The 26,062-nt window shown below is 47.6% G+C and overlaps 1 protein-coding gene across 2 annotated transcripts; it reads left to right on the forward strand.

Annotated features, from left to right (window-relative positions):
• Nucleotides 1–25,912, forward strand: SLC8B1 (solute carrier family 8 member B1). Of its 2 annotated transcripts, none has more exons than XM_028711117.2 (16): nucleotides 1–92; nucleotides 5,270–5,704; nucleotides 7,500–7,652; nucleotides 10,169–10,221; nucleotides 10,800–10,857; nucleotides 12,242–12,347; nucleotides 13,496–13,663; nucleotides 15,527–15,634; nucleotides 16,219–16,275; nucleotides 17,455–17,585; nucleotides 19,255–19,396; nucleotides 19,949–20,070; nucleotides 21,449–21,602; nucleotides 23,110–23,190; nucleotides 24,506–24,570; nucleotides 25,109–25,912. In XM_028711117.2, the coding sequence occupies exons 2-16, from the start codon at nucleotides 5,543–5,545 to the stop codon at nucleotides 25,304–25,306; spliced, it is 1,758 nt and encodes a 585-aa protein (XP_028566950.2). In that variant the 5' UTR covers nucleotides 1–92; nucleotides 5,270–5,542; the 3' UTR covers nucleotides 25,307–25,912. The 2 variants fall into 2 exon arrangements, with proteins under 2 accessions (XP_028566950.2, XP_028566952.2); XM_028711119.2 differs by lacking the exon at nucleotides 1–92 and adding an exon at nucleotides 103–441.
• Nucleotides 25,913–26,062: the final 150 nt, after the last annotated feature.

Here is a 26,062-nt window from a genome sequence, read left to right on the forward strand (position 1 = left end):
GGAGGGCGGAGTTGCGGCTTGTTTGGCCGGCTAAAGGCAGGGGATCGGCGGCGCTGCTGCTGTCGGAGCGGGTGGGCTGTCTGCTTCTGCCGGTGAGTTGCAGCGGAGGCCGGTGGCTTGAAGCGCACAGGTGCGGCGGGAAAGGGCTTTTGCAAGGGAGCAGCGCCTTTGCGCACCCGGCTGCAAAGGGCGATCGCCCGGGAGCGGAGGATCTTGCTAACCGAGCCTCGCAGCTTCTGGCGTGGAGACGGAGGGCGCGATCCCGCGCGGCGCTTCCTCGCCTCCTCGCTCTTCTTTTGCGCGCTCGGGTCGGAGGCGCCCCGCGCGTCGTGCCAAGGCGGGCGGAGCGGGAGAGAAAAGGAGACGACGGGCAAAGGACTCCGCCTGGCGCGCTTCTTGGCAAGAGCCGGAGAAATGGATGCCAATCCGAATCGGGGCAGGGTTTGTTTACTTGCTGAGGCTGCGTGTTGGCCTTCCGGGACCGTGGAGATGGGCGCGGGTGGGCATTGAGAAGAAAACGGTGGGTGGGAAATTGCGCGCGAGCGCGCATGGCACTTGGCTTTGTTTGCGGGATCAGACCAACGGCCTCATCCCGTTATGCCTCCTCTAGAGTAAAGGCCACTGGGTCGTTTGCTAAGAGCCCTGTCTGTTTGGGAGAAGGGGGAAAAACCAGGAGGGGAATGCCCCCTTTGTGGCTGGGAACTGACACTCGGAAGAGGTAAACTGCTTCTGCCCATGGAGGTTCTATTGTGGCCAGATCGTTTTATTTATTTTGTAGCTCACCTTTCCTCTCTCCTCCCCAAAGGTACAGTTGGAATTTGGCTGGTATTCCAGGCCAGAGTATTTGATATTTTGGTGGTGGGGAGAAAGTTCGCAACCTAGGCAGTGGATGCCAGGAGACAAAAACTATAGGGAATTGCTTTGTACCAAGTTAGATCTACCCTGCTCAATATTGTCTGCACTGACTGGCAGCGGTGGATGCTCATACCATTGACCATTTTACTTTTCACTGCTGTGCAGCCTCCCCCCCCCCCCCTTTGGGGCCATAACTCCCTATTGCTGCCTGGGGCTGGTGAGTCTTGGTATATTTGGAAGACACCAAATTTGGGGAAGACTGAACTAGCCTATTATTAGAAGGGTTCAGGTGACCCCCCCCCCCCTTTGCATGTTAAAAGCGGGTGCAAATGGTGGCAGCGCAGCAACATTAAATCATTAAAAGCTAATGGACCTTGCCAAGTCCTGTGATTGTGAATTACGTAAAAGGATTATGGGGTGTGTTTAGAGATAATGCATTTCCTTTGTGTCGGGAAACCTACATTACTGCGGACTCAGGCTGCTGACCCATCACTGAATGGATGTATTTTTCCAGCCAGTGGTATGAAGGGCGGTGATGCAAGCTTTGCAAGCTGTATGGGATTGTTTTTTTGACTTTCATGTCTCTGAGTTCTGTCTAACTTGAAGGGGGTTTGGTGGGTGTGAAGGTGCATCGTCCTTCTAGTCGTAGAGGCAATGATAGATCATTTTCATTCTCTTATTTTGCAAACTTAAAAATATATACCAATTGATTGCAATAAAGCCCTGGAGCGGTTTGCAAAAATAAAAATATTGTTAAAAAAAGAAGAGAGAGTTTAAAACATCTTTCAAACACTCAAAAAATAATTAAAGCAACAATCAGCCAAAAACCAGATTAAAATGCATTCTACATGTTAAGTATAGGTGTGCCTGAATAAAAAAAAGTACAGTGAAGGTGCCAGCCTGGTCTTAATAGGCAGGGAGTTCCAAAGTGTGGGTGCTGCTACACTGAAAGATGAATTTCTTGTATCTCTCTTATCTTTCCTCTTACGTGGTGCTTTCTCTTCTGCCTCTAGTGATTTAGGTGCTGTAGCCCACTAGTCCTCAGCCTTTTTAGGCCCAGGACCCACCATTAACCCAAACATGCATTTTGGGGGACCCATTTCTGATTTTTGTTATTTAAATATACCTGAAGGAGTGTCTCCACCCCCATCTTTCAGCCCGGACACTGAGGTCCAGTTCTGAGGGTCTTCTGGCGGTTCCATCACTGTGAGAAGTGAGGTTACAGGGAACCTCGCAGAGGGCCTTCTCGGTAGTGGTGCCCACCCTGTGGAATGCCCTCCCATCAGATGTCAAGGAAATAAACAACTACTGTATCTGACTTTTAGAAGACATCTGAAGGCAGTCCTGTTTAGGCAAGTTTTTAATGTTTGATGTTTTATGGTGTTTTTAATAATCTGTTGGAAGCCGCTCAAAGTGGCTGGGGAGCCCAGCCAGATGGGCAGGGTATAAGTAATAAATACTACTACTAATAATAATAATAATAATAGCAACTGCAGTGCCCCCAATCGGAAGGTCAGTGGTTCGAATCCCTGCAACGGGGTGAGCTCCCATTGCTCTGTCCCAGCTCCTGCCAACCTAGCAGTTCGAAAGCACACCAGTGCAAGTAGATAAATCGGTACCTTTGCAATGAGAAGGTACATGTGCTCTGGCATTCGTCACGGTTTCCCGTTGCGCCAGAAGTGGTTTAGACATGCTGGCCACATGACCCGGAAAGCTGTCTGTGGACAAACGCCGGCTCCCTCGACCTGAAAGTGTGATGAGCGCCGCAACCCCATACAGTGGTACCTCTGGATGTGAACGGGATCCGTTCCGGAGCCCTGTTCGCATCCTGAAGTGAACACAACCTGCGTCTGCGCGTGCACGGGTCGCGATTTGCCGCTTCCACGCATGCACGTGATGATATTCTGAGCGTCTGTGAATGCGCAAACGGTGAAACCCGGAAGTAATGCGCTCCATTACTTCCGGGTCACCACGGAGCGTAACCTGAAAACGCTCAACCTGAAGCAAATTTAACCCGAGGTATGACTGTAATCACCTTTGACTGGACATAACTGTCCCAGGGGTCCTTTACCTTTTACCTTTACCCATCCTGGATGGACTCAGTAGTCTGACTTTGTATGTAAGACAGCTTCCAGCCAAATGCGGCCCTCATATGCCTCTCTAGCAGGCCCCTGGGCATCTTTCCCCAGTCCACACACTTTACTCCTTGCTTGAACACAGAGGGAAAATCCATATTAACTAAGGCAATCCCTACAGGTGGTGATAGGGGACCAGTGGCCTTTCTGATGTGTCTCAGTTCCAGTTCCCATCAGCCCCAGCCAGCATGACCAATAGTCAGGGGGCGACTGGGGCCGCAGCACAGCACCATCTGGAGATGGGTAGCTCAGTTGGTTAGAGCAGGGTGCTGGCAATGCCAAAGTTGCAGGTTCGATTCCCGTAGGCATATCTCTGCATTGCAGGGGGTTGGACCAGATGATCCTTAGTGTCCCTTCTGACTCTAATCTGTGATTCGATGAACTACCCTTGCATTATTAAAGCATTAGGAAGTTTCCTTGCATTTCCTTAATTCCTCAACGGGGGGTGGAGGGGGGGAAACAACCAGCATTTCTACTGAGGTTTCAGCCATCTGCACATTTTATCTAAAAATATAATTGACCGGCTGGAGAAAAAGCAGATGTGATTCATCAACTCAAGAAATTGCTATAAAACCCAAGGTGTACCGGAACACGCCCCGGCTGTAAACAGAGCATTGCTTTAAAAATAGTGTTAGGAACAGGAGGGCTGATGCGCTGAACTCCCTCTTCTGGGGAAAGGTTTTCAGGTTTTCAAATCCCCTCCGTTATCTTGGAACAGGCCAGCCTGGGTAAACAAAGTGGCTGATAAGAATTCTCTCTCTCTCTCTCTCTCTCTCTCTTAAAAAAAGAAACCTTCCAGAATTTCCAGGATCATTTGGCTTTGTGACCTCTGTCACTCTCCTTCCACACCACCTGGTTTCATGCTAATGTGGACCTTGCTAGCTAGGTGGCGGTGAAAGGAATTCCCCGAGAAAAGATGCTTTTTAGTGTCAACAGAGTTTGATTGCATCTGGGTGAAATGTTGCAGGTAAATCTGTCTCACTGCATAGCGATGAGCTGGGTGGACCAATGATCTGATTCGGGACAACACAACCTCCTGTGTTCCTTTTTAAATCAGCCCTTTTTATGAGGAACGATGAGGACTGGAACCTTTTTTTAGGGGAAGGGATAGGTTTTTCCACATTACCTGGTCCTCAGAACTGTCTGCAGGCCACGCCCCTCTCTCTCCTCAGGCCACACCCCTTTCCAACCTCACCCTCTTTGAGAAGCCAGCCTTCGTGTTGGTTTACTTCTGTTACCCCGCCCACTTTTGCCTCTGACCCAACCCACCGCATGCATGTGGCCCCTGGCAGGTCACCCAGAAGAGAATACGGCCCTTGGGCAGAACATTTTTTTAACCCTTCCTACTCCAGAGGGTGTCTCCTGATTCACCGGAGGAGAAGCTTCGTGCTAAAATAGCCTGTAAGCACCAGTTGAAACCGTGGAATGGGATTCACAGAAAGGGCAATTATTACTTGTAAGGAGTCCTTCCTTTGATGCCGCAGCACTTGCACTTTGGAACTCCCTGCTGATTGACATTAGGCAGGCACCATCACCATATTGTACACCTGCTGAAAGCTTTCCTGTTTCAGCAGGGCCTATCCAGACACCTGCTTTGGTTACATCTGTTTGTAAATTTGTTTTAGATGTTTTACTGTGTCCTTTAACAGCTTTCAGATGCATTTTTTATTTTTTTAAATCGCGTAGGTGTTTGCCGTCCTGGCGCCTTTTGAAATGCACATTTGCTAAAATAAATGAAATAGATGAGTTATTTATGCCCTGCTTTTCAGCAGAGGATTAGACCAGAGAGCAGCTTATAATTAAAATCCATATAAAGATATAATTAGGGGAATGGCAGTGTGTGTAGTGAGGGACAGTTCCTTTTAGCCTCTGTTGACACCCTCCAAATTCCAGCCTCTTTGCTCCAGGGGGAGAAAGGGTGCAGGAACAAGTGGAACTAGCCAGCTGCTGACCCTCAGAAACAGCCATTCTGCAGAGTCTTCCTTCTGTAACTCCTATGATTTCTCTTTCTTCCTCTCCTTTTTCTCCCCAATTTTTAATTCGTTCATTTTTTGAAATTTTCGTATGTGTTCCACCCTGGTGGTTGAGAAGGAGCGTGAATCTCTTTTAAAAAAACAAAACCTCGACTCACTGTGATGTAAAAAAAATGGGGGGTTAGCTTTTCACCTTCTCTGATGAAATCGATTCTCCCCTTAGTAGTTGCGAAAACCTTTTTGGTGGTTTGATCTGCTGGTTTTAAAGCATTCCCCCCCCCCTTTTTTTTTTTTACTTCTCCCCAGGTCCCAGCTCTCTCCACAAAGGGAAGCCGCTGCAAGAGAATTCTCCAGCCTGAACGGAGAGGGGGCTACTTCTCCATTTCCATCAACGGCTGCAATTTGTGAAATTTCCTGCTGGTTGGAGCAGGGGGGCTTCTCTTACTCCCCTCCCCTCTCTCCGTACCCCTGGCTCCCGGACAGGTGATGCCGTAAAGCGTGGACAAAGTGTGGACATCCTCGCTTTGTAAGGTGGCTGGCCTCTTCGGTTCTGGACGGAGAAACATTTGGCCAGCTGCCATGTGGACTTTCTGGGTCTTTGGAGTGGCCTGCATGGCAGCCGAGGGGGCCAGCGCAGTAGGATATCCCAATAGCTCAGAGGACCCCAAGATCTCATCTTCTCTTTACTTGGACACCAGTGGGCAGCTCAACAGGATCCTGAGTTCAGGACGAGCTGTGGACGTGAGTAGCCGAAGGGGCAGAAAGAAGCCACCAAAATTGCTGTTTGGTTGACTGTTTGCGTTTATTAATTGCTTGCCCCCACAGGGAGTCTCCAAGCAAAAGGATCAGAGTTTCCTGGGAAGAGGCATTGATTGTTAAACCACTCTGGGAATTGTAGTTCTTGGAGGGGGAATAGCCTCTTAACAACTCTCAGCGTGACTTTCCATAATTCTTTGGGGAAGCCACAGCTTTAAAGCTCTGGTATTACCGTGGTTTAAAGGGAGGATGTGAATGTGACTTGGGTTTCTTCAGCAAGCCTCCCAGAATTTTGCAGATCCCAAAGAGATTGCCTTCCTTGACATTGTGTTATGACTGGAACGGGGCTCAGCCCTTGCCTAGCAAGGACACCTAGCTGAGCTCAAGCCTGCTCAGCCAGTGAAAATGCTTCTGAAGGGAGCCAGGAATGCCTGTTTGTGGCAGAGCCGGTTATTTCACTCTGCAGCGGGAGGGCCTGCCCCATAGATCTCCCTCCACCCTTATCTTGCAAGCCCAGATCCGAATTAGTCCTGACTCCTGGCCTCTCTCTACTTGGAGCCAAGCTGGGGGGTAGTTCTGCATGTGTATTATAGTAACCCTTCTTAGGGATGGTATGAGAAGGAATGCATTGAAGAAGACCCCTGTGGTCCTCTTTCATCCCAGGGCTGAACTACTGCATTGCACTTTTATGTGGGCATCCCTTGGAGACTGTTTGGAAGCTTCAGCTGGTGTAGAATGCAGCAGCCTGCCTCATAATGGGGCTGGGCAGCCAGGAACACAGCATGCCAGCGTTCTGGGGTCTGTCAGCTGCTCCTCCTGTGCTCTCCTGGGAACAATCCGAGGTGGTGGTTTAGCTCTTTGCAAAACTGCGGGACCCAAATGCTAACTTGGTTTCCTAACTGTTGGTGTTCGCTGTTAACACCTTTCCCTCTGTTCCTAGTTCCTGTTGTAGTTTCATCTGGCATTCTTTTATAGCTCTGGCATTGAGTGGAGGGTTGGGCTGGATGGCCTCTAAGATCCCAAATGATCTAAAATTATCAAATCACCTGTGAAATGTGCAAAAAGCTTGGGGAAGAGAGGTTGGCACTTCTGTCATTTTCTTCCTTGAGATCCTCTCCCAAGCAGGGCAAAAGGATCTTTTGATTTCTTATATAAGGGAGATTCAGATTCCCCTTTGTCTTAGGCCCTCCTATGGGCCTTTTTATTTTATTTGTTATTATTTTTTGATTGATTGATAGGAGCCCAAGATGGCGTACATAGTTCTCCCCTTCCTCACTTAATCTCAACAGCAACAGCCCTATGCAGTAGGAAGCTGCCATAAACCGAGTCAGACCATTGCTCCATCTACACAAACTGGCAGCGGCTGGAGACAGGGTTCTCTCCCAGCCATACCTGGAGATGAGAGATTTAAACATGAGACTTTCTGCCTGCAAGGCAGATGCCCTAACCAAAAATGAGTGTGGCGTTCTAAAAACAGGCTTAACTTTCATTTATCTGTACATTTACGTTTCCCGTTTTCCTCCAGCACACTCAAGGCAGCATGCATCCATCTCTCTCCCCTGTTATATCCTCACAGCAACCCTGTGAGGTAGGCTTGAGAGGCAGAGACGGGTCGCCGAGTTAGCTTCACTGCCAAGCGGGGATTGGAAATCTGGTCTCCCAGGTCCAAAATCTGACTGTCCAACCACTGTTGGCCCTCCGTGAATAAATGATTGGCAGCGACTGGACCCTCACGATGGGATTTCTGGTCTCTTAATTTTATTTATTTTTGTCCCTCCAGTGCAGAGAGGTGGGGAAGGAAAACATCTCCAGGCGCTGCTTCTTCATCCAGAACAACCCAGACTGCCAGATGGATGGCGGGTTTCTCAACTACCTCAATGGAGCTTTCTGCGTTTTCCCTGCTGCTCTCCAACCTCTTGCAGTGACCCTCTATGTAAGGACCAAAGTAGAGGAATCTGGGTGGGTGGGAAGGGATTTTAGGAGCCCCCCTTAGTTGCGTTGCTGGTTGACTGCAGAGTCTGGGAGATGTCATGAGGTCCTCCTGACTCCTCTGAATATCAGTTGCCGCAGGAGGGGAGAGTGATCTTGTGCTCAATTCAAAAGTGTTGGTGCTGACCTTTAAAGCCCTAAACGGCCTCGGCCCGGTTTACCTGAAGGAACGTCTCCACCCCCATCGTTCAGCCCGGACACTGAGGTTCAGAGCCCAGGGCCTTCTGGCAGTTCCCTCACTGCAAGAACTGAGGTTACAGGGAACCAGGCAGAGGGCCTTCTTGGTGGTGGCGCCCGCCCTGTGGAACGTCCTCCCGTCAGGTGTCAAGGAAATACAGTGGTACCTTGGTTCTCAAACTTAATCCGTTCCAGAAGTCCAAACCAAAGCGTTCCAAAATCAAGGTGCGCTTTCCCATAGAAAGTAATGCAAAATGGATTAATCCGTTCCAGACTTTTAAAAACAACTCCTAAAACAGCAATTTAACATGAATTTTACTATCTAATGAGACCATTGAGCCATAAAATGAAAGCAATAAACAATGTACTGCAGTCACACAACCAATCAATCAATCAATCAGTAGCTGAACTGGGTTTCACACAGTCACACAAAAAAGAGCCACAAAAACGCAAAATAATTAGCAAAACCAGACAGACCTCAGCGTAACACTCAAAACGGAAGTGTGGCACTCAAAACAGAGAACGTTCAGCTTCTGAAAAAAGTTTGCAAACTGGAACACTTACTTCCAGGTTTGAAGTGTTTGGGTTCCAAGTTGTTTGAGTACCAAGGAGTTTGAGAACCAAGGTACCTCTGTAAACACCTATCTGACTTTTAGAAGACATCTGAAAGCAGCCCTGTTTTAGGGAAGTTATTAATGTTTCATTCTATTTTTAATAATCTGTTGGGAGCCGCCCAGAGTGGCTGGGGAAACCAGCCAGATGGGCGGGGTATAAATAATAAATTATTGTTATTATTAATTATCCCGGCTTTTGGTCTGATCCAGAAGGCATTGTATTAGCTGTATCTTGTACATGGTGCCGACAGGTTGCATGTGGCGCTGGGGGATTTTGAGCAAGAACAAGCAAACGTGAGCCGGTTCAGCTTGGCTGTGCAACAGACGGCAGCTACTTAGGGGGAAGGAATGGCAGCCACATGTGGTGGAGCTGTGGGAAGGCAGATTGATCAAGCGCAAGGAACGGCTCCTTTTAAGAAAGAGGATCTGCCTTTTTTTTTTTCTGGGAAGAGGGACCAGGAAGGGATGACGCTGCAGCTAAGGGTGTTTGCTGGGTCAGGGCAAGGGCAGCTTGAGGAATGAGGAAGGTGGAGCAGGAGAACTTGCATTTTGGTATCTTTTCAGAGAATCTCCTCTTGTGAGTTTAGCCCAAGGCAAATTGCCGGATTTGCATTTGCTTTTGCAGGATCTGTACTGAGTTCTCTTCAGGCATCTTTGAATAAGGAAGTGAAAAGGCTGCGAAGTACGCAAGCCCCGTCTCTGCCCACCTGCGCACCACAGAAGGTGCATGTGTGGCTCCAGAGACCACAAGACTCTTAATCTCAGGGTTGGGGGTTCAAGCCCCACATTGCCCCCCAAAATATATCCTGTATTACAGGAGGTTGGATGAAATGATCCTTTGGGTCCCTTCCAACTCTACAAATCTATGATTCTGTCTAATCAAGAATGGGAACTGTTATTGTCTATACATAGGGGCCCCTTTGGGCTAGCAGCTGATCAGTTGTATGACAGTTGGACAAGCCTGCCAAGATATATAGAATGCTTGCGTGTTTTGACCTGTTTTCAGTTTTATCATTTTATTAAATAATTATTTTATTTTTTTGTAAACCGCTTTAAGGAGTTCCCCCCTCCTTTAAGTGGAGTGTGTGTGTATAACAAATAAAACTCTAGAGGAGCATGCTGAGCACATTGGTCAACAACTTAGCAGACAGAGTTAGCCTGCATGTTCTTGGCATCTGCATGTTCAATACCAAATGTCTGAAGAAGTATCGGAAGTTGGGTTTGTGATGAAGAGGAGGGACCACAGCACAGTGGTTAGAACACCTGCTTTAAATGCAGAAGGTCCCAGATTTAATTCCTGGCACCTCTAGGTAGGACTGGGGGAAAGCCACTGCTAGTCAGTGCAGATAATCCTGAGCTAGATGGTCTGATGGCCTGACTGTATAAAAGAGCTTCCTTCACTCCTAACAGTTGACCCAGGGTTCTGCAACAAGTTAAAGCAGTATTCTGCAATTAAATATAAGATAAAGGGAACGGACTGACACCTGTTCTGAGAATTTAGGGTGCAGCTGAGTACTAAGAGCGTTTAAGTTCAGGAGCAGATTTATTTATTTATTGAGACTTTGGATTATCAGAACTATGTACAGTTTTTTGAAAGCCACAGAATGTTTTGGAGTCCTTCCCTTCCCCCCCTTTTTCATGACTGGAATTGTCTCTGGGTTTCCTGCAGGCTCTGTGGCTGGTTTATCTCTTTGTCGTCCTTGGGGTCACAGCCGAGAAATTGTAAGTAACAGCAACGCTGGGTGTCTCTCGCTTCCTCTTCCGCCGCAAGTTTTTAAAAGGCGGCTTCCTAGCCTTCAAATGGGGGGGGGGAGGGTCATAACAGGATATAAGGCTGTTTGGAAATGGGATGCTGTCATTCAGAAATGGTTCCCTCTACTTCCTCTCCAGTTTGTCATTCATTCATATTTTATTATTGTTAAATGTATGCTGCTTAAAAATAGTCCCAAGACTCATCTGCATCGTGCATTTAAAAGCACTCTTCTGCCACGTTAACAAGCATGCCCCCCCCAAAAAAATCCTGGGAACTGTAGTTTGCTGCTCATGTAGACTGGGCTTAACTCTGCCCCCCTGAAGGGCAACTCCCCTTGTCGCAGGAGCATGACTCAGTGGCAAATGTCCATTCCCCTTGGCATCTCTAGGTTGTGTTGGGAGGGACCTCAGTCTGAAATCCTGCAGTGTAGACAATACAGAACCAATAATGGGACTCTGAAAAAAAAAACAGCTTCCTATATTCTTCATATGGGGGGCGGGCAATGCATCAAACTTGTAACCTTTTTTTCTTTCCTTCCACCCTTAAGCTTCTGCCCCAACTTATCTGCCATCTCCACCAAGCTGAAGCTGGCACACAATGTTGCAGTATCCTTTGGTGAATTTGTTCTGGGTCCTCAGAGGCACCAGAGAAGGGTGGAAAAGTGGGGAAGCTCATTGGGTCTTTTCAGTCTCCTGGTATCTAACCCAGGGGTGGTCTGTTGCTAACAGGTGGAGGAACATGGTGAATTGAACCCCCCTCCCCGGCCCGGATTGCGATGGTTTAATCCAGAGGTGGAAGAATCCTTTTTTTCACATGGGCAACTTCCCAAGGGCCACATGCCAGGGGTGGGCGTGGCCAGAGGCAAAAAGAAGGTGGAGCATCAGATGGGACCCTTAGCCCAAGGGTGTAGCCAACATGGTGCTCTGTAGTTTTTTATTTTGCACTGCAACTCCCATCATCCCTGGTCTTTGGCCATGCTGACCGAGGATAATGGAAGCTGGTGTCCCAACAGCATCCAGAGGGGACCATGCTGGCTACCCCTGCTCCCGACCTTTCTACAGTATGCCCCATACCAGCCAGGGAGATTTCTACAGCAGCACATTCCTCTCCATTCGCCAGACAGGCAGGCACCAAAGTTTCGGACAGGCACTAAATCCTTTGGCAGGGAGGGTGGGGCACACAACAGAGCTGGTGGTGCGGTTCCTGGGAGAGTCCCGAGGGCCAGATAATGCCTGAAGGACTTCCTTTGCCCCCCTTGGCCTGAGATTTCCCACCCCAAGTTTAATCTGTTAGAAGGCGTTTTTTTAATCAACTGCAAAGCCCTGCGCTGGGTGCTGAAGGGCATTGCAACTGTGGCGTACAGTGAACGCTCGGGTTGCGAACGTGATCCGTGCGGGATGCACATTCGCAACCCACGTCTGCGCACGCGCGGGTCACAATTTAGTGCTTCTGTGCAAAGCACAATATAGCGCTTCTGCGCATGCACGACTGCCGAAACCTGGAAGTAACCCGTTCCAGTACTTCCGGTCCGTAACCCGAAAAAACGCAACCTGAAGCATCTGTAATCCTAGGTATGACTGTACAGTCATGTCTCGGGTTGAATGTGCTTCGCGATGAGCACGTTCGAGTTGCACTCCGTGGCAACCCGGAAGTAACGGAGCGCATTACGTCCAGGTTTCACCGGCTTGTGCATGCGCAGACGCTTAAAATGACGTCACCTGCATGCGCAGAAGCGCCGAAACGTGACCCACAGACGTGCGGACACGGGCTACGTTTGCTTCTAGATGCGAACGGGGCTCCGGAACGGATCCTGTTCGCATCTAGAGTTACCACTGTACTGAGTTGAGCAGAACAAAGGCAAGAAGCGTTGGTCTTACCGAATTTTGGCCTTGCGCAAAATCTGAAAGAACAAAGCCAACGTCCTGGAATGAGGCCCATTCCCTCCACTGGGCCTGCTGTCTCCATTTCTTCCTTAGCCCTTTCCTTCATGGTGTCACCTTCCTGGCTTTTGGGAATGGCGCACCCGATGTCTTCAGCGCCGTCGTGGCTTTCTCCGACCCGCGGACAGCAGGCTTAGCTGTTGGAGCGCTGTTTGGTACGTGTCGCCAGGGTTTCCCCTCTGCAAACCCCCATGTGCCTTAGCATGTGGGACAAGGCCTGCTTCTGCTTGACGCCTCCCTTTCCATGGAGGTGCAGGTTACAGCAACAGCCAAGGTGACATTTTTCCACCTTCGCCGCATCAAGCAGTTGGTCCCTTACCTTTCCCACCCTGACCTGGCCACAGTGATCCATGCGACGGTCACCTCCAGGCTTGACTACTGTAATTCGCTCTATGCGGGGCTGCCCTTGAAGCTGTCCCAGAAACTGCAGCGGGTGCAGAATGCAGCAGCGAGGCTCCTCACGGGGTCTCTGCCATGGGAGCATATTCACCCAGTGCTTTTCCAGCTGCACTGGCTCCTGGTGGAGTACAAGGTCAGATTTAAGGTGCTAGTTTTGACCTTTAAAGCCCTTCACAGCCTAGGACCCTCGTACCTACGGGACCGCCTCTCCCGGTATGCACCACAGAGGGCCTTAAGGTCCATAAATAGCAACACCCTAGTGGTCCCGGGCCCTAAGGAAGTTAGATTGGCTTCAACCAGAGCCAGGGCCTTTTCAACACTGGCTCCGGCCTGGTGGAACGCTCTGTCTCATGAGACCAGGGCCCTGCAGGATCTGATTTCTTTCCGCAGGGCCTGTAAGACAGAGTTGTTCCACCTGGCCTTTGGCTTGGAGCCAATTTGATTCCCTCCCCCTCTTTCTTTTTCCTTTCTCCTCCTGCGATGAGGCTGCATTTTAATATTTTAATGTTTCAATATTTTAATGTTGTATTTTAATCTTGTTTTTAAGTTGTATTCATTCAACTTGTTTTTATTATTGCTTGTTAGCCGCCCTGAGCCCGGCCTTGGCTGGGGAGGGCGGAGTATAAATAAAAATTATTATTATTATTATTATTATTATTATGTGCCGTCGCCGGGTGGAAATCCGCCAGTCATAGCATGACCAGCAGGGCCTTGTCCAACGATCATAAAGATTGCCTGGCTCTGTATGGCAGAAGGCCGTCTACCAAGTATCCTGGCCCGAAGTGGTTCAGGGCTTTCTGTGCTAACAGCAGACCCTTGATCGTGGCTCCCTGATTGCTTGGCAGTCATGCCTTGCCAGTCTTCCAGCTATGTGGGAACTTATCCTTCCTTTCCTTTTCTCCAGGTGCTGGTATCTTTGTCACCACCGTCGTAGCCGGTGGCATAGCCCTGGTGAGGCCGTTCACTGCGGCCTCCAGGCCGTTCCTCAGGGATGCCATCTTCTACATGGTCGCTGTCTTCCTCACTTTTGTGGCCCTCTACTTTGAGGAGGTCAGCCTGGCAGAGGCCCTGAGTGAGTATATATCAAGGGCAGAGGGAAGCGAGTGCCATCCTAGCCCGGGCAAAAGGTCCCTCTAAGTCCCAGGGCGTTTGGGAACCTGTGGCTTTCTCCAGTAGTGCAGCTGATAATCGGGAAATGACCAGAGTCCTAGTCCAGCCGCACCTGGAGGGTCTCAGGATTATATACAGTGGTGCCTCGCAAGACGAAAAGAATCCGTTCCGCGAGTCTCTTCGTCTTGCGGTTTTTTCGTCTTGCGAAGCAAGCCCATTAGCGGATTAGCGGCTTAGCGGGTTTAGCGGATCAGCTGATTAGCGGCTTAGCGGATCAGCTGTTAAGCGGCTTAGCGGATCAGCTGTTAAGCGGCTTAGCGGATCAGCTGTTAAGCGGCTTAGCGGATCAGCTGTTAAGCGGCTTAGCGGATCAGCTGATAAGCGGCTTAGCGGATCAGCTGATAAGCGGCTTAGCGATCGGCTGTTAAGCGGCTTAGCGGATCAGCTGTTAAGCGGCTTAGCGGCTTGGGGAAAAGGGGGGGGGGGAGGAAAAAAACCCTGCAGGAACTCGCAAGACATTTTCGTCTTGCGAAGCAAGCCCATAGGAAATTCGTTTTGCGAAGCACCTCCAAAACGGAAAACCCTTTCGTCTAGCGGGTTTTCCGTCTTGCGAGGCATTCGTCTTGCGGGGCACCACTGTATGTACATTCAGGGGTGGGGCAGCACCCACCTTGACAGCAGTACATGCAGAAAGAATCTAGGGGTCTTAATAGACCTCAAGCTTAACATGAGTCAGTAGTATGATACAACAGCAAAAAGCAGCTAAGGCAATTCTAGGTTGCATCAACAGGTTTCTAGTGTCCAAGGGAAGTAATAGTCCTACTCTAGTCTGTTTTGGTCAGACTTGACCTGGACTTCTCTGTCCAGTTCTGGGCACCCCATTTTAAAAAGGATATTGACAAGCTGGGACATGTGCAGAGGAGGGCAACCAAGATGATCAAGGGTCTGGAAACTAAGCCTTATGAGGTACAGTTGAGGGAGTTGGGTATGTTTAGCATAGAGGACTGAGAGGTGTTTTTTATATTGTGATTTTTTTTGTTGTGAACTGCCCTGAGATCTATGGCAGTATACAAATTGTTGTTGTTAATTAATTAATTAGTTAATTATTTGAAGGCCTATCAAAAGCAAGCTGGTTTTCTGCTGCTCCAAAGGGTGGGATCCGAACCAGTGGATTCAAAGGGAGATTCCGACTAAACATTAGGAAGAAATTTTGATGCTAAGAGCTGTTCAACAGTAGAATGAACTACCCTGGAAGGTTTTGGACTCTCCTTCACTGAGGGATTTTAAACAAGTTGGATGGCCGTCTGGCAGGGATTCTTTGGCAGTGGTTGCAAGAGCAATGGACAAGATGAGTGTTGGGGTCCCTTCCAACTCCACAATTCTATTATTTGGCCTTGTTCTCTCTGAGCTGTGAATTGTAGCTTATTGCACATGCTGAGAGTTATTCCCCTCTCAAAGGGTAATAAGAATATCTTGGCACCCTAAACAAACTACACTTCCCAGGATTCTTGGGGGTGGGGAGCCATGACTGTTCTAAGTAGTATCATAGGGCCTTAAATGTAGGTAGGATTGGGACCTCTACATTGAAAACACATCCTTTCCCTCAAAGAATTCTGGGCGCTGTAGTTTATTAAGGATTGCTGTGGATTACCCTTATTCCACCAGGTGAACTACAGTCCCCACAATTCTTTGAGAGAAAGGATGTTCTTCGGATGTGCTCTAAAAGTAACAGTGGGTACCCAGACAGGGGCCTGTGTTAAATTGTGTGGTGGTGCAGGATGAGCAGGGCAAACGGGCTGTTGTGAAGGGTTGGCTTCCCCTGCAGGTTACCTCTGTCTCTACATCTTCTACGTCCTGACGGTCGTCGTCTCTACGTGGCTCCACAAGAGGCAGCGGAGGGAGAGGCCGGGCCCTTCTATCCCTGCAGAGCCAGGTGAGGGGTGCAAAGAGACGTGTAGGGAAATCCTTCTCTTGCTTTGCATGCAGACCCTCCCAACCCTTATACAGTGGTACCTCAAATGCCTTGGTACTCAAACAACTTGGAACCCAAACACTGCAAACCCGAAGTAAGTGTTCCGGTTTGCGAACTTTTTTTGGAAGCCGAACATGCTCTGTTTTGAGTGTTATGCTTCCAGTTTGAGTGTTACGCTGAGATCTGTCTGTTTTTGCTATTTATTTTGTGTTTTTGTTTTTGTGGCTCTATTGCTTTTGTTTTGCTGACTGTGCGGAACCCAGTTCAGCTACTGACTGATTGATTGTGTGAATGCAGTACATTGTTTATTGCTTTCATTTTATGGCTCAATGGTCTCATTAGATAGTAAAATTCATGTTTAATTGCTGTTTTAGGGGTTGTTTTTAAAAGTCTGGAACGGATTAATCCATTTTGCATTACTTTCTATGGGAAAGAGTGCCTTGGTTTTAGAACGCTTTGGTTTCGGAACGGACTTCCGGAACGGATTAAGTTTGAGAACCAAGGGACCACTGTAACTATTCTTTCCTCTCCTCGCCTTGCTGCAGAGCTGCCAACAGACTCTGACGATGGGGACACTTCGAGCGCCAATGGAGGCGAATACGGTGAGTCACATTTGAGCCCGTGTCTCCCGAGGGCTGAACAGATAACGCACCAACTCTTACGACAAGCGCTGCAACCCTTTGATCAGAAGATCAAAACTAAGTCAGGTTTAAAAAAAATTAAAAAAAATAAAATAATTTGGTTTTTCACATTAAAATTTTAAGGTCATATATCGAACCTAGATCCATAAAAACAAGATTCCAAGGAATCTCCTGGACTTCCATCCTCCCCTTTGTGGGTCCTGTTATTAATCATTTCCTCCTGCATCTTTTACAATGATCCAAATCTTTTACATCTCCATTGTGTCTAGAATTCACCCTTAAACGAGAAGTGATATTCCAACCCTACTGATGATTTTAACTGTTTACAACTATTTACTAACAGGTTTTAGTTGATGCATTGGTTGGCGGATATGATAATAATTAAGGGACCTGTGTATTAAGAGAACACTAGCTTACTGCTAGTGTTGTTGTTTTTCCCCCTGGGGTGTTACTGTAATAGGGGATGGTGCCAAAAACGATAAAGATGAATGTCTATTTTATTATTCAGGTAGGTAGCTGTGTTGGTCTGACGCAGTCAAAATACATTTTAAAAAATTGTCCAGTGGCACACGAAAGCTTATACCAAGAACAAACTTAGCTGGTCTCTAAGGTGCCACTGGACAATTTTTTTATATATATTTCTATTTTATGATGATGATGATGATGATTTTAAAAGTATGGTTTTCATTTGTGGACCATCTTTGCTCTATTTCTCAGCCTATATTAAGGTGTATGGCAGTCCGCAAATTTTGTTTTAAATTTCATGGGTCAAGAGGCGGGTGATAAAACAGCCCTCCATGCATAGAAGGAATTGGGGCGAGGGCAGTGTATACTCTCCCCATTGCCCCATGATCCAATAATCTCCCAGTCCCTGCACATTCAACATGTGTCGGAAAGAGTTCTGTGCATGCATCCTGACTAGGGCTCTACAACCATTTGCACATAGAACAACTCCTGGTGTGTGCTGAATGTGTGTGACGGGGGGGAATGACTTCGATAGCTCTGCAACCTCCTCCACACGTAAATAATATTTCTGTGCAACCCTTCCTGCAAACATTTTCCAATCGGCTGACAGCTCTGTCAATTTCTCCTTTCTGGGCCGGCTCTATCTATCTCACTTTACCCTCTCTCTGCGCATAGGGGAAGAATACCGACCTTTGCTGCCTTCGGAAGAGAGCACCCTCCAGATTCTGACACACTCCTTGAATCCTCTGGATTACCGAAAGTGGAGGAGGAAGCCCTGCTATTGGCGGCTGCTCAAGATCTGCAAGGTTACTCTCTTTAAATGCATTTTTATTTTCTATTTTTTTACTTCCATCAATTTATTTATCTCAGCCAGCGACCAGCATACAGAAACGGACTTTGCACAAACATGTACAATAATACCGAACAAAACAACTCAAATGCTAACAATTCTCAGGGCACCTAACAAACAACAGCTCCCAGAATCCTTTGGGGAAAGCCATGTTTAAAGTGGTATCATGGCGCTTTAAATAAATGTTTGATATGTGAATGTGGTGTCCATGTTTAAAGCACCTCCGAAGTATACTCTCTTTCCCTCAAAGAATTCTGGGAACTGTAGTATTGCCCCCTGCAGTGTTACAATCTCCAGAAACCCTTGACAAATAGCAGCTCCCAGAATCCTTTGGAGGAAGCCATGACTGTTTAAAGTGGTATCATAGTGTGAATGTGGCCTGAGCCTCATGTCCCTCACACTGGGACATTTCTACTTCCACTATTCTCCCTTCTTCTCCCCACCCCAGTCTGTGAAGCTCTTGTCTGAGGAGAAGGTTGCTTCATGGCTGGCGACAGTGAACAACCACCTAAAGCCAAACTTTCACACCCATGGTCTCTGAGGTGTAAAGGGTCTGCAGACAGTGTCACAGCCACTTCACTTTTCTGGTGGCTTTTGCGTGTTCCTTGTGACATGCATGAAACAGCACAGAAGTTACCTCAGCACAAAATAACAGTCTAGACATTGATGATGACAGTTGTGTGGGAACCTTGGCCAGAGATGGAGGAACCTGCAGCCCTTCCCTGTCTCTTGGCCGTAACTGGAATGGGCTGGTGGGGATTGTGTCCTCTACTCAGTATATTTTTGGACTCCTCAAGTCCTCCATCTTTGCCCCTAGGCCAGAAGTGGATAGACTCCAGGCGTGACAGATTACTTGGGCCACAATTGGGTCTATACATATGAATTTTAAATCATGTTTGTATTTTTCCCCCTACCTTTATTGTGATAGACAACTGAAGGCAGCCCTTTTCAGGGAAGTTTTTTTATGGGTTGATGTATTTTTAGTATTTTGTTGGGAGCCACCCAGAATAGCTGGGGCAACTCAGATAGGCTTATTATTATTATTAATAATTAATTAATTAATCAGTGCTTTTTTCTAAAAAAAAAAAATGTTTAGGGATACTCTCATTTTCCTACTCATATTGAAATACTGCCCCTCAATGAAGCCAAACTTAGATTCACAAAATGTTTAGGGGTATGCATACCCCCAGAAAAAAACACTGATTATTATTATTATTAAAAACATTGTTTAAAAAACATTAATTTTTGCCTGTTTGTATCAAGCAGGCACCTTCACTCTACTCTTTTAGGCACCTGCTAAAAAACATTTCAAGGCAAGCCTATCTAGCTATCTAGAATGCTGACATGTGGTTTAGCCTGTCTTTTGCTGATTTTAATTCTTTGAATGTTTAAATTGTTGTTTTATTAAATTGTTGCTTTTAAGTGTTTTTATTGTATTAGTCGTTATTTTTAAAAAAAACGCTTTGAGGTTTATTCATTTTTTTAACAGTCGATTTAATGAAATAATTAAATAACAAATTTGAATTTTTAAAAAGGCCTTTGATATGCCCGTTCGTGCGGATGTGGCAATCGCCTCCACATGCTATATAGCACTTTCACCCACCCCCGTTTTCTCTCCTCCCCAGCTGCCAGTGGAGTTTGTGCTACTGCTGACTGTGCCCATCGTGGACCCTGACAGGGAAGATCAGAACTGGAGGCGGCCCTTGAACTGCCTTCACCTCATCACTGGGCCCCTTGTCTGCATCCTCACGCTGAAGTCCGGCACATGTAAGCACCCGCCTTTCCTCCCAAGGGCAGTGTGGCCCTTTGATTCCCTTTTTGCCCTTCGTGTATTTGTAGAGAATGCTTGAACAAGGCTACAGTCTAGCGTGGTGTAAGGCTGCTTCCTAAGTGTTTTGGGCTACTTAAAGTGATGTACGAATGCATGTTATTACTCCAACATTACTCCATCGTTCATCGTTACTCCATCAGCCGTGAGTAGGCAAACTAAGGCCTGGGGGCTGGATCTGGCCCAATCACTTTCTAAATCCAGCCCGCGGACAGTCCGTGGATCAGCGTGTTTTTACAAGAGTAGAATGTGTCCTTTTATTTAAAATGCATCTCTGGGTTGTTTGTGGGGCATAGGAATTCATTCATTTCCCCCCCCCCCCAAATATAGTCTGGCCCCCCACAAGGTCTGAGGGACAGTGAACCGGCCCCCTGCTGAAAAAGTTTGCTGACCCCAACACCACCCTCCCCATTTCAAATTACGGGAATGAATCAACCCCGTTGAATATAAGAAGGCTAACTTAGTGTCTCCATTCTCTTGCTCTCTTGCAGATGGGTTTCACAAAATCCATGGGGTCTTCCCAGTTTGGGGCCTGGTGTTCCTCCTGGGGGCTGCCTTGGCTGTTGTCATCTTCTGCACTACGAGGAACGAAGAGCCACCCCGATATCACTGGGTGAGCACCGTTGCTCAAATCTCTCTCGTGAACCTTTTCATCCTGCACCCAGAGTGGTTTAGCAATCAGTCCCTTTTCACAGGGAACTCTGGGAATTGTAGCTCTGTGGTGGGGGGGGGGATAGGGGTGGTGGTGTCTCCTAATAACTCTCAGCACCCTGAACAAACTGCAGCTCCCAGTATTGTTGGGGAGAAGAAGCCATGATTGTGTAAAGTGGCATCATCGTGCCTTATAAAAGCTTGTTGCAAATGTGCCCCTTGTCATGTTAATTCATTTCAATGGGTCTTCTCTGAGTAAATCATACAGTAAGCCCACAGTAATACAGTAAGACCACAACTTATGTGTATTTTATTTGTGCACATTCAGCTTTTACACACTTGACCAAAACATATATTTTTTTAAGAGAAAGAGGGCTGAAAGGGGGCAGGCATCCAGGAAATAGGACTTTAGAAATCTCACCTGCCACTGAACTCAATGTGTTTTGGGAATACAGTGGTACCTCTGGATACGAACTTAATTCATTCCGGAGGTCCGTTCTTAACCTGAAACCGTTCTTAACCTGAGGTACCACTTTAACTAATGGGGCCTCCCGCTGCCGCCGAAGCCACCGGCACACAATTTCTGTTCTCATCCTGAGGTAAAGTTCTTAACCCAAGGTACTACTTCCAGATTAGCGGAGTCTGTAACCCGAAGTGTTTGTAACCCGAGGTACCACTGTAGTAATGATAATGATAATAATAATAAATTTATTACTTATACCCACTCATCTGGCTGGGTTTCCCCATCCATTCTGGGCAGCTTCCAACAGAATATTTAAAACACCATAAAACATCAAATATTAAAAAGTTCCCTAAACAGGATTGCCTTCAGATGTCTTCTAAAAGTCAGATAGTTGTTTATTTCCTTGACATCTGATAGGCGGGTGTTCTACAGGGCGGGCACCACCACCAAGAAGGCCCTCTGCCTGGTTCCCTGTAACCTCACTTCTTGCAGTGAGGGAACTGCCAGAAGGCCCTCGAAGCTGGACCTCAGTTTCCAGGCTGAACAATGGGGGTGGAGATGCTCCTTCAGGTATATTGGGCCAGTATATGCAATTTTGGCTTCAGGCATGATCCCTGGAATGTAAACCCCACGTAAATAGTGGGCTTACTGTACCACGTATTCTGTGCGTTTACATGTAGAATAAAACAGGCGATGAAGGTTACTGTCACATATACGGCAGCAGCCCATTTAACAGCCAGACACAACCAAGGGGCAAGGAGATGTTAGTTGCCCCCTGACAACAAAGGAAAGGAGGCTTTGTGGAGGCCCTTGTTGACAGTTCTCTACTTCCCTGCCCCCCCCCCCCTCGGATCTTTTTCTCATGTTACCACAACAGTTATTTGCCTTCCTGGGCTTCCTGGTCAGCGCCTTGTGGATCAACGCTGCTGCCACAGAGGTGGTGAACGTCTTGAGGACTTTGGGGGTGATCTTCCGACTGAGCAACACTGTCTTGGGGCTGACGCTGCTGGCCTGGGGGAACAGCATTGGAGGTGAGGGAAAGAGGCCTTGGGCATATATTTATGTATGTATTGCATTTATATCCTGCCCCATCCCCGAGGAGACCCGCAGTCACTTACAAGCAGTGGAGGCCCTCATAGCAGGAAAAAGGAACAATAGCCCCCTCCTGCTGCTTTTATACCCAGCAACTGGGCGTCCCTTAGGCCAGTTACAAACCTACCTTGCAGGGTGGGTGTTAGGCTAAAATGGAGAGGGGAGAAGCACATACCTCTTTACCCTGGCTTTTGAAATTTTGAGTTGTATATTCCTAAAAACAGCCTTGTTTTTGTGAGTGTCAATTGTTTTAAACTGTTTTAACCTAGTGCTTAAATTGTTTTAACCAGGCCTTGGACTGAAGAGTGGATAATTAATAACAACAACAGCTATTTCAAAATTTAGTTCACAAAATGTATATACTGTTTTTTCGCTCTATAAGACGCACCAGACCATAAGACGCACCTAGTTTTTGAAGGAGGAAAACAAGAAAAAAAATATTCTGAATCCCAGAAGCCAGAACAGCAAGAGGGATCGCTGCACAGTGAAAGCAGCAATCCCTCTTGCTGTTCTGGATTCTGGGATAGCTGCACAGCCTGCATTCGCTCCATAAGACGCACACACATTTCCCCTTACTTTTTAGGAGGGAAAAAGTGCATCTTATAGAGCAAAAAGAAATTACTTAATAATAAGAAGAAGTAATTTCTTTTTTAAAAAACAGCTTTGGGATTTGTTCGTTTGTTTTTCAATTCAAGTGGTATATACATTTTGTGAACTACATTGTGAAATAGCAGTTGTTGTTGTTGTTGTTGTTATGCCTCGAGCTCCTTGGAGGAAAGGTTGGATATAAATATAAACATACCTGACAGCCTGTTTCCTCTGTGATTTTGTCTAGAAACCTTCTAAGTTAGTGACCCATCACCAATTCAGAATAGCTCTGCTTTGGTTATGATGGGCTGCATGACAGATCAGTCAAGCAGCCTATGCAGTCCCAGCATCCTTTTCACCCAGTTGGCCAATCAGATGCCTTTGGGAAGCCCCACAAACAGACCACACATATAGCACAGCTTTCTGATGGGGAAAACACTGTAGTGCAGTGGCAGGGCATCTGCTTTGCATGCAGAAGGTCCCGGGTTCAACCCCCGGCCTCTCCAGCTTAAAAGGGTTAGACAGTGGGGGCGACAGGAAAAGGGTCTCCTCTGACTGAGGCTGTGTTGGAGCTGCTGCCAGTCAGCGTAGACAATACTAGGCTAAGATGGTGAAAACTCGCCTGGTTGAAAACTGTTTCCTAAGCCTATGAGGCACTCATCCCTAGCTAGCAGGACCAGTGGTCAGGGATGATGGGAATTGTAGTCCAAAAACAGCTGAAGACCCAAGTTTGGGAACCCACCCTGACACTGTTTCCTCCCCACAAAATGAACCTGCATCAACAAATTCAATCTTTGGGAGCTAAAGTTAATATATATTGATGTGTGTCCCCCCCTTTCCCCCTTACTTGTCTTTCAGACACCTTCTCAGACCTCACGATGGCTCGGCAGGGATACCCCCGCATGGCCTTTTCTGCCTGCTTTGGTGGCATCATCTTCAGTATCCTTGTGTCATTGAAACTCTCCTCAATATTGATCCAGAGTAGATTCCAGATGTATAGTTAGCAGAGTAAAAACTTAAACACATTGCGGGATTCCCAAAAAATAGACTAGAGGCAATTAGTATTTCATCCAGCAGAGCTTTACTGAAGGCAAATGAGCATAATGGTCACAAATCTAATATATTCAGGATTGGCACTGTCCATAAGAAATCCAGTTGCAGCAGACTTAACTTAAACTTACAATAACTTATAATAAGTCTAAACCTTAACACTAAGCATACTGTGTACAGAACACCACACCAGAAGGAAAGAGAGATAGAAGGAAAGAGAGATAGAGAGAGACTTTAATAGTCAGCATGACCTTAACACAGAAGAGATATCAGAATGAGTTTAAGCCAGCTGTACTCAGCTTCTCTGAAGGAATAACCCAAACATCATGAACCTTCTGCTTGCTTCTTTCACACAGGGAAGCTTCCAGAACCCTCTTGAATTAAGTAGAATTAGGAAATATCTCTGCATGTTTCCTCCTTTTGCCCTTGTGTACGCAAGCTGAATGCCCAAAGAGGGTTTATCCTTGGCTCTATAGGCTTCTCGCTCTTATAATTCTCACGCAAAGAGTCTTGCTGCATCGGACCCATTTAGTCAGGTGCCTTCTTGATCAGCCATATCCCTCTGGGAAGCTCATGAGCAGAACAGTGGAGGCAGTACCCCCCAGTCTCCTGTTTGTAGGAGAATAAATGTGCTCAAGAGGTATTCTGCCTCTGGATGGGGAGGCTCCATTGAAGCTGCCCTGGACAAACTGTTGCACGTAGATCCTAGGGATCCTAGAGAAAGTCAGTGGACTTTGCTTCCTGTGTTACAAACCAGTGCCTGGGGCTTCCAGCAGTGAGGAGCCGAGCTGGCTCAATTTCACATCCACTCCTTGCGTGAATTTGCTCTCAGCCTGGGTTTGCTGGCTAGGTCCATTGCCTCTGTGGGACTGGGGAGGGAAGGGAGGACAGTTGGTCACTGATTGATTGCTTTTCCTGGCCAGATTGTCTCCTAAGAGAGCCAGTGCAGTGTAGTGGTTAAGAGAGGTAGTCTCGTAATCGGGTGAACCGGGTTCGCGTCTCCGCTCCTCCACATGCAGCTGCTGGGTGACCTTGGGCTAGTCACACTTCTTTGAAGTCTCTCAGCCCCACTCACCTCACAGAGTGTTTGTTGTGGGGGAGGAAGGGAAAGGAGAATGTTAGCCGCTTTGAGACTCCTTCGGGTAGTGATAAAGCGGGATATCAAATCCAAACTCCTCTTCTTCTTCCTGAACTTTGCCGGCAGATATGCTCGTTGGCGTTGGACTCGGCTGCCTCCTTCAGATGACGAGCAGCAAGCTAGTTGTGAGGGTACAGACGCTCTCATTGCCATTTCTCCTTCCACTCGGGGGCGGTGGGACAGACCTGCATTCCTCCAAATGCTGTCAGACTCCCAACTCCCATCAGCCCACAGCCAGCATGGCCAATGGTCAGGGACGATTGATGGTTCAAAGGCAGCCCTAAGTACAGTGCATTGCAGTAGTCTTCACCAGAGCATAGACAGCTGAAGCCAGGCTGGCCATGTTCATGTCCAACAGTCAGGGATGATGAGAGATGTAGCCCAACAACATCTGGAGGGTACAACTTGGGTAGCTGCTTTACCCTGAGTCGGCCCATCTATTCCAGTAATGTCTACACTGGCTGGCAGCATCTCTCCAGAAACAAGGAAGTCTTTCCCAGCTCAACCTGGAGATGCCGGGCTTTGAACCTGGGACCTTCTGCATGCAAGGCAGATGTTCTACCACTGAGCCACAGCCCTTGCCCACTTTAGCTATCCTGTGTTAGGTCTAGTCCTGTCCTCCATGGCATCTGGTGTGCTCACTCGCCTTTTCCGGTCTCCCCTTTGCAGCTGGAATCCGAGGGCCTTCTGGTGTGGATCCTGGCCGGCGCGCTGGGCCTCAGCCTGATCTTCTCCTTCCTCTCTGTGCCCGCTCAGTGCTTCCATCTGGGGCATGGCTACGGCTGCTGCCTCATCGTCTACTACCTGGTCTTCTTGACCGTTGCGCTGCTGACGGAGTTCAGGGTGATCCGGCTGGCCTCCATCTGAGGAAGACATCTCTCATCGTGGACCTCCTTCTGACGTTATCGTGGAATGGTGATGGGGTTGCAAATGTCCCCCTCTTGCGACCGAGCTGCTCTACTTGAAGACAGTGCCTTGCAACAAGCACACACCCCCGGCGAGTGCCCTGTGGGACCTGGTTGTCAGGTTTGACTGTTACCCGCTGCTCGGAGGGAAGCAAGACCACAACTCAAACCTTGGAAACTTACGCAGAGCCCCGGGCAAGCTGTTGTTAGGTTGCTGCGGTCTTTCAAGGCAAGAGGGTGCCACCTGCTTTTAAAGACCTCTATTATAAGTCAGGGATCATTTGGCCTTGGGGACAGGCCATCGGTTCCCCCAATCAGTATTAACGTTTCTTATAACGAAAGGCATTATTTAGGTTTTAAACAAAAGCTTTTTTAAAAAAAGAAGAACATTGTCAGGTTTTTGGGGGATGGGTTTTGCAAAGAGTGGTTTTTAGGTCCTGTCTGTTGAAAGATGGTAAGGCATACTGCTCCCAGTATGTACTGCTTGTGGCTCTTGGTTTTCTCAAGTTTCGGTTGGAAACTGCAAATTAACAACTAAGAGGTATTGCATTAAAAAAAAAAAGCACACAACACCCTTTTATTTCCAGTATCCAGCAGTGAGTGCCAGGGGCGGATCTACAGTCGTACCTTGGTTTTTGAACAGCTTAGTTCTTGAACATTTTGGATCTTCAACGCCGCAAACCTGGAAGTAAGTGTTCCGGTTTGCGAACTATGTTTG

This window comes from Podarcis muralis, chromosome 16 (assembly GCF_964188315.1).
Source record: "Podarcis muralis chromosome 16, rPodMur119.hap1.1, whole genome shotgun sequence".
Classification (NCBI taxonomy): Eukaryota; Metazoa; Chordata; class Lepidosauria; order Squamata; family Lacertidae; genus Podarcis; species Podarcis muralis.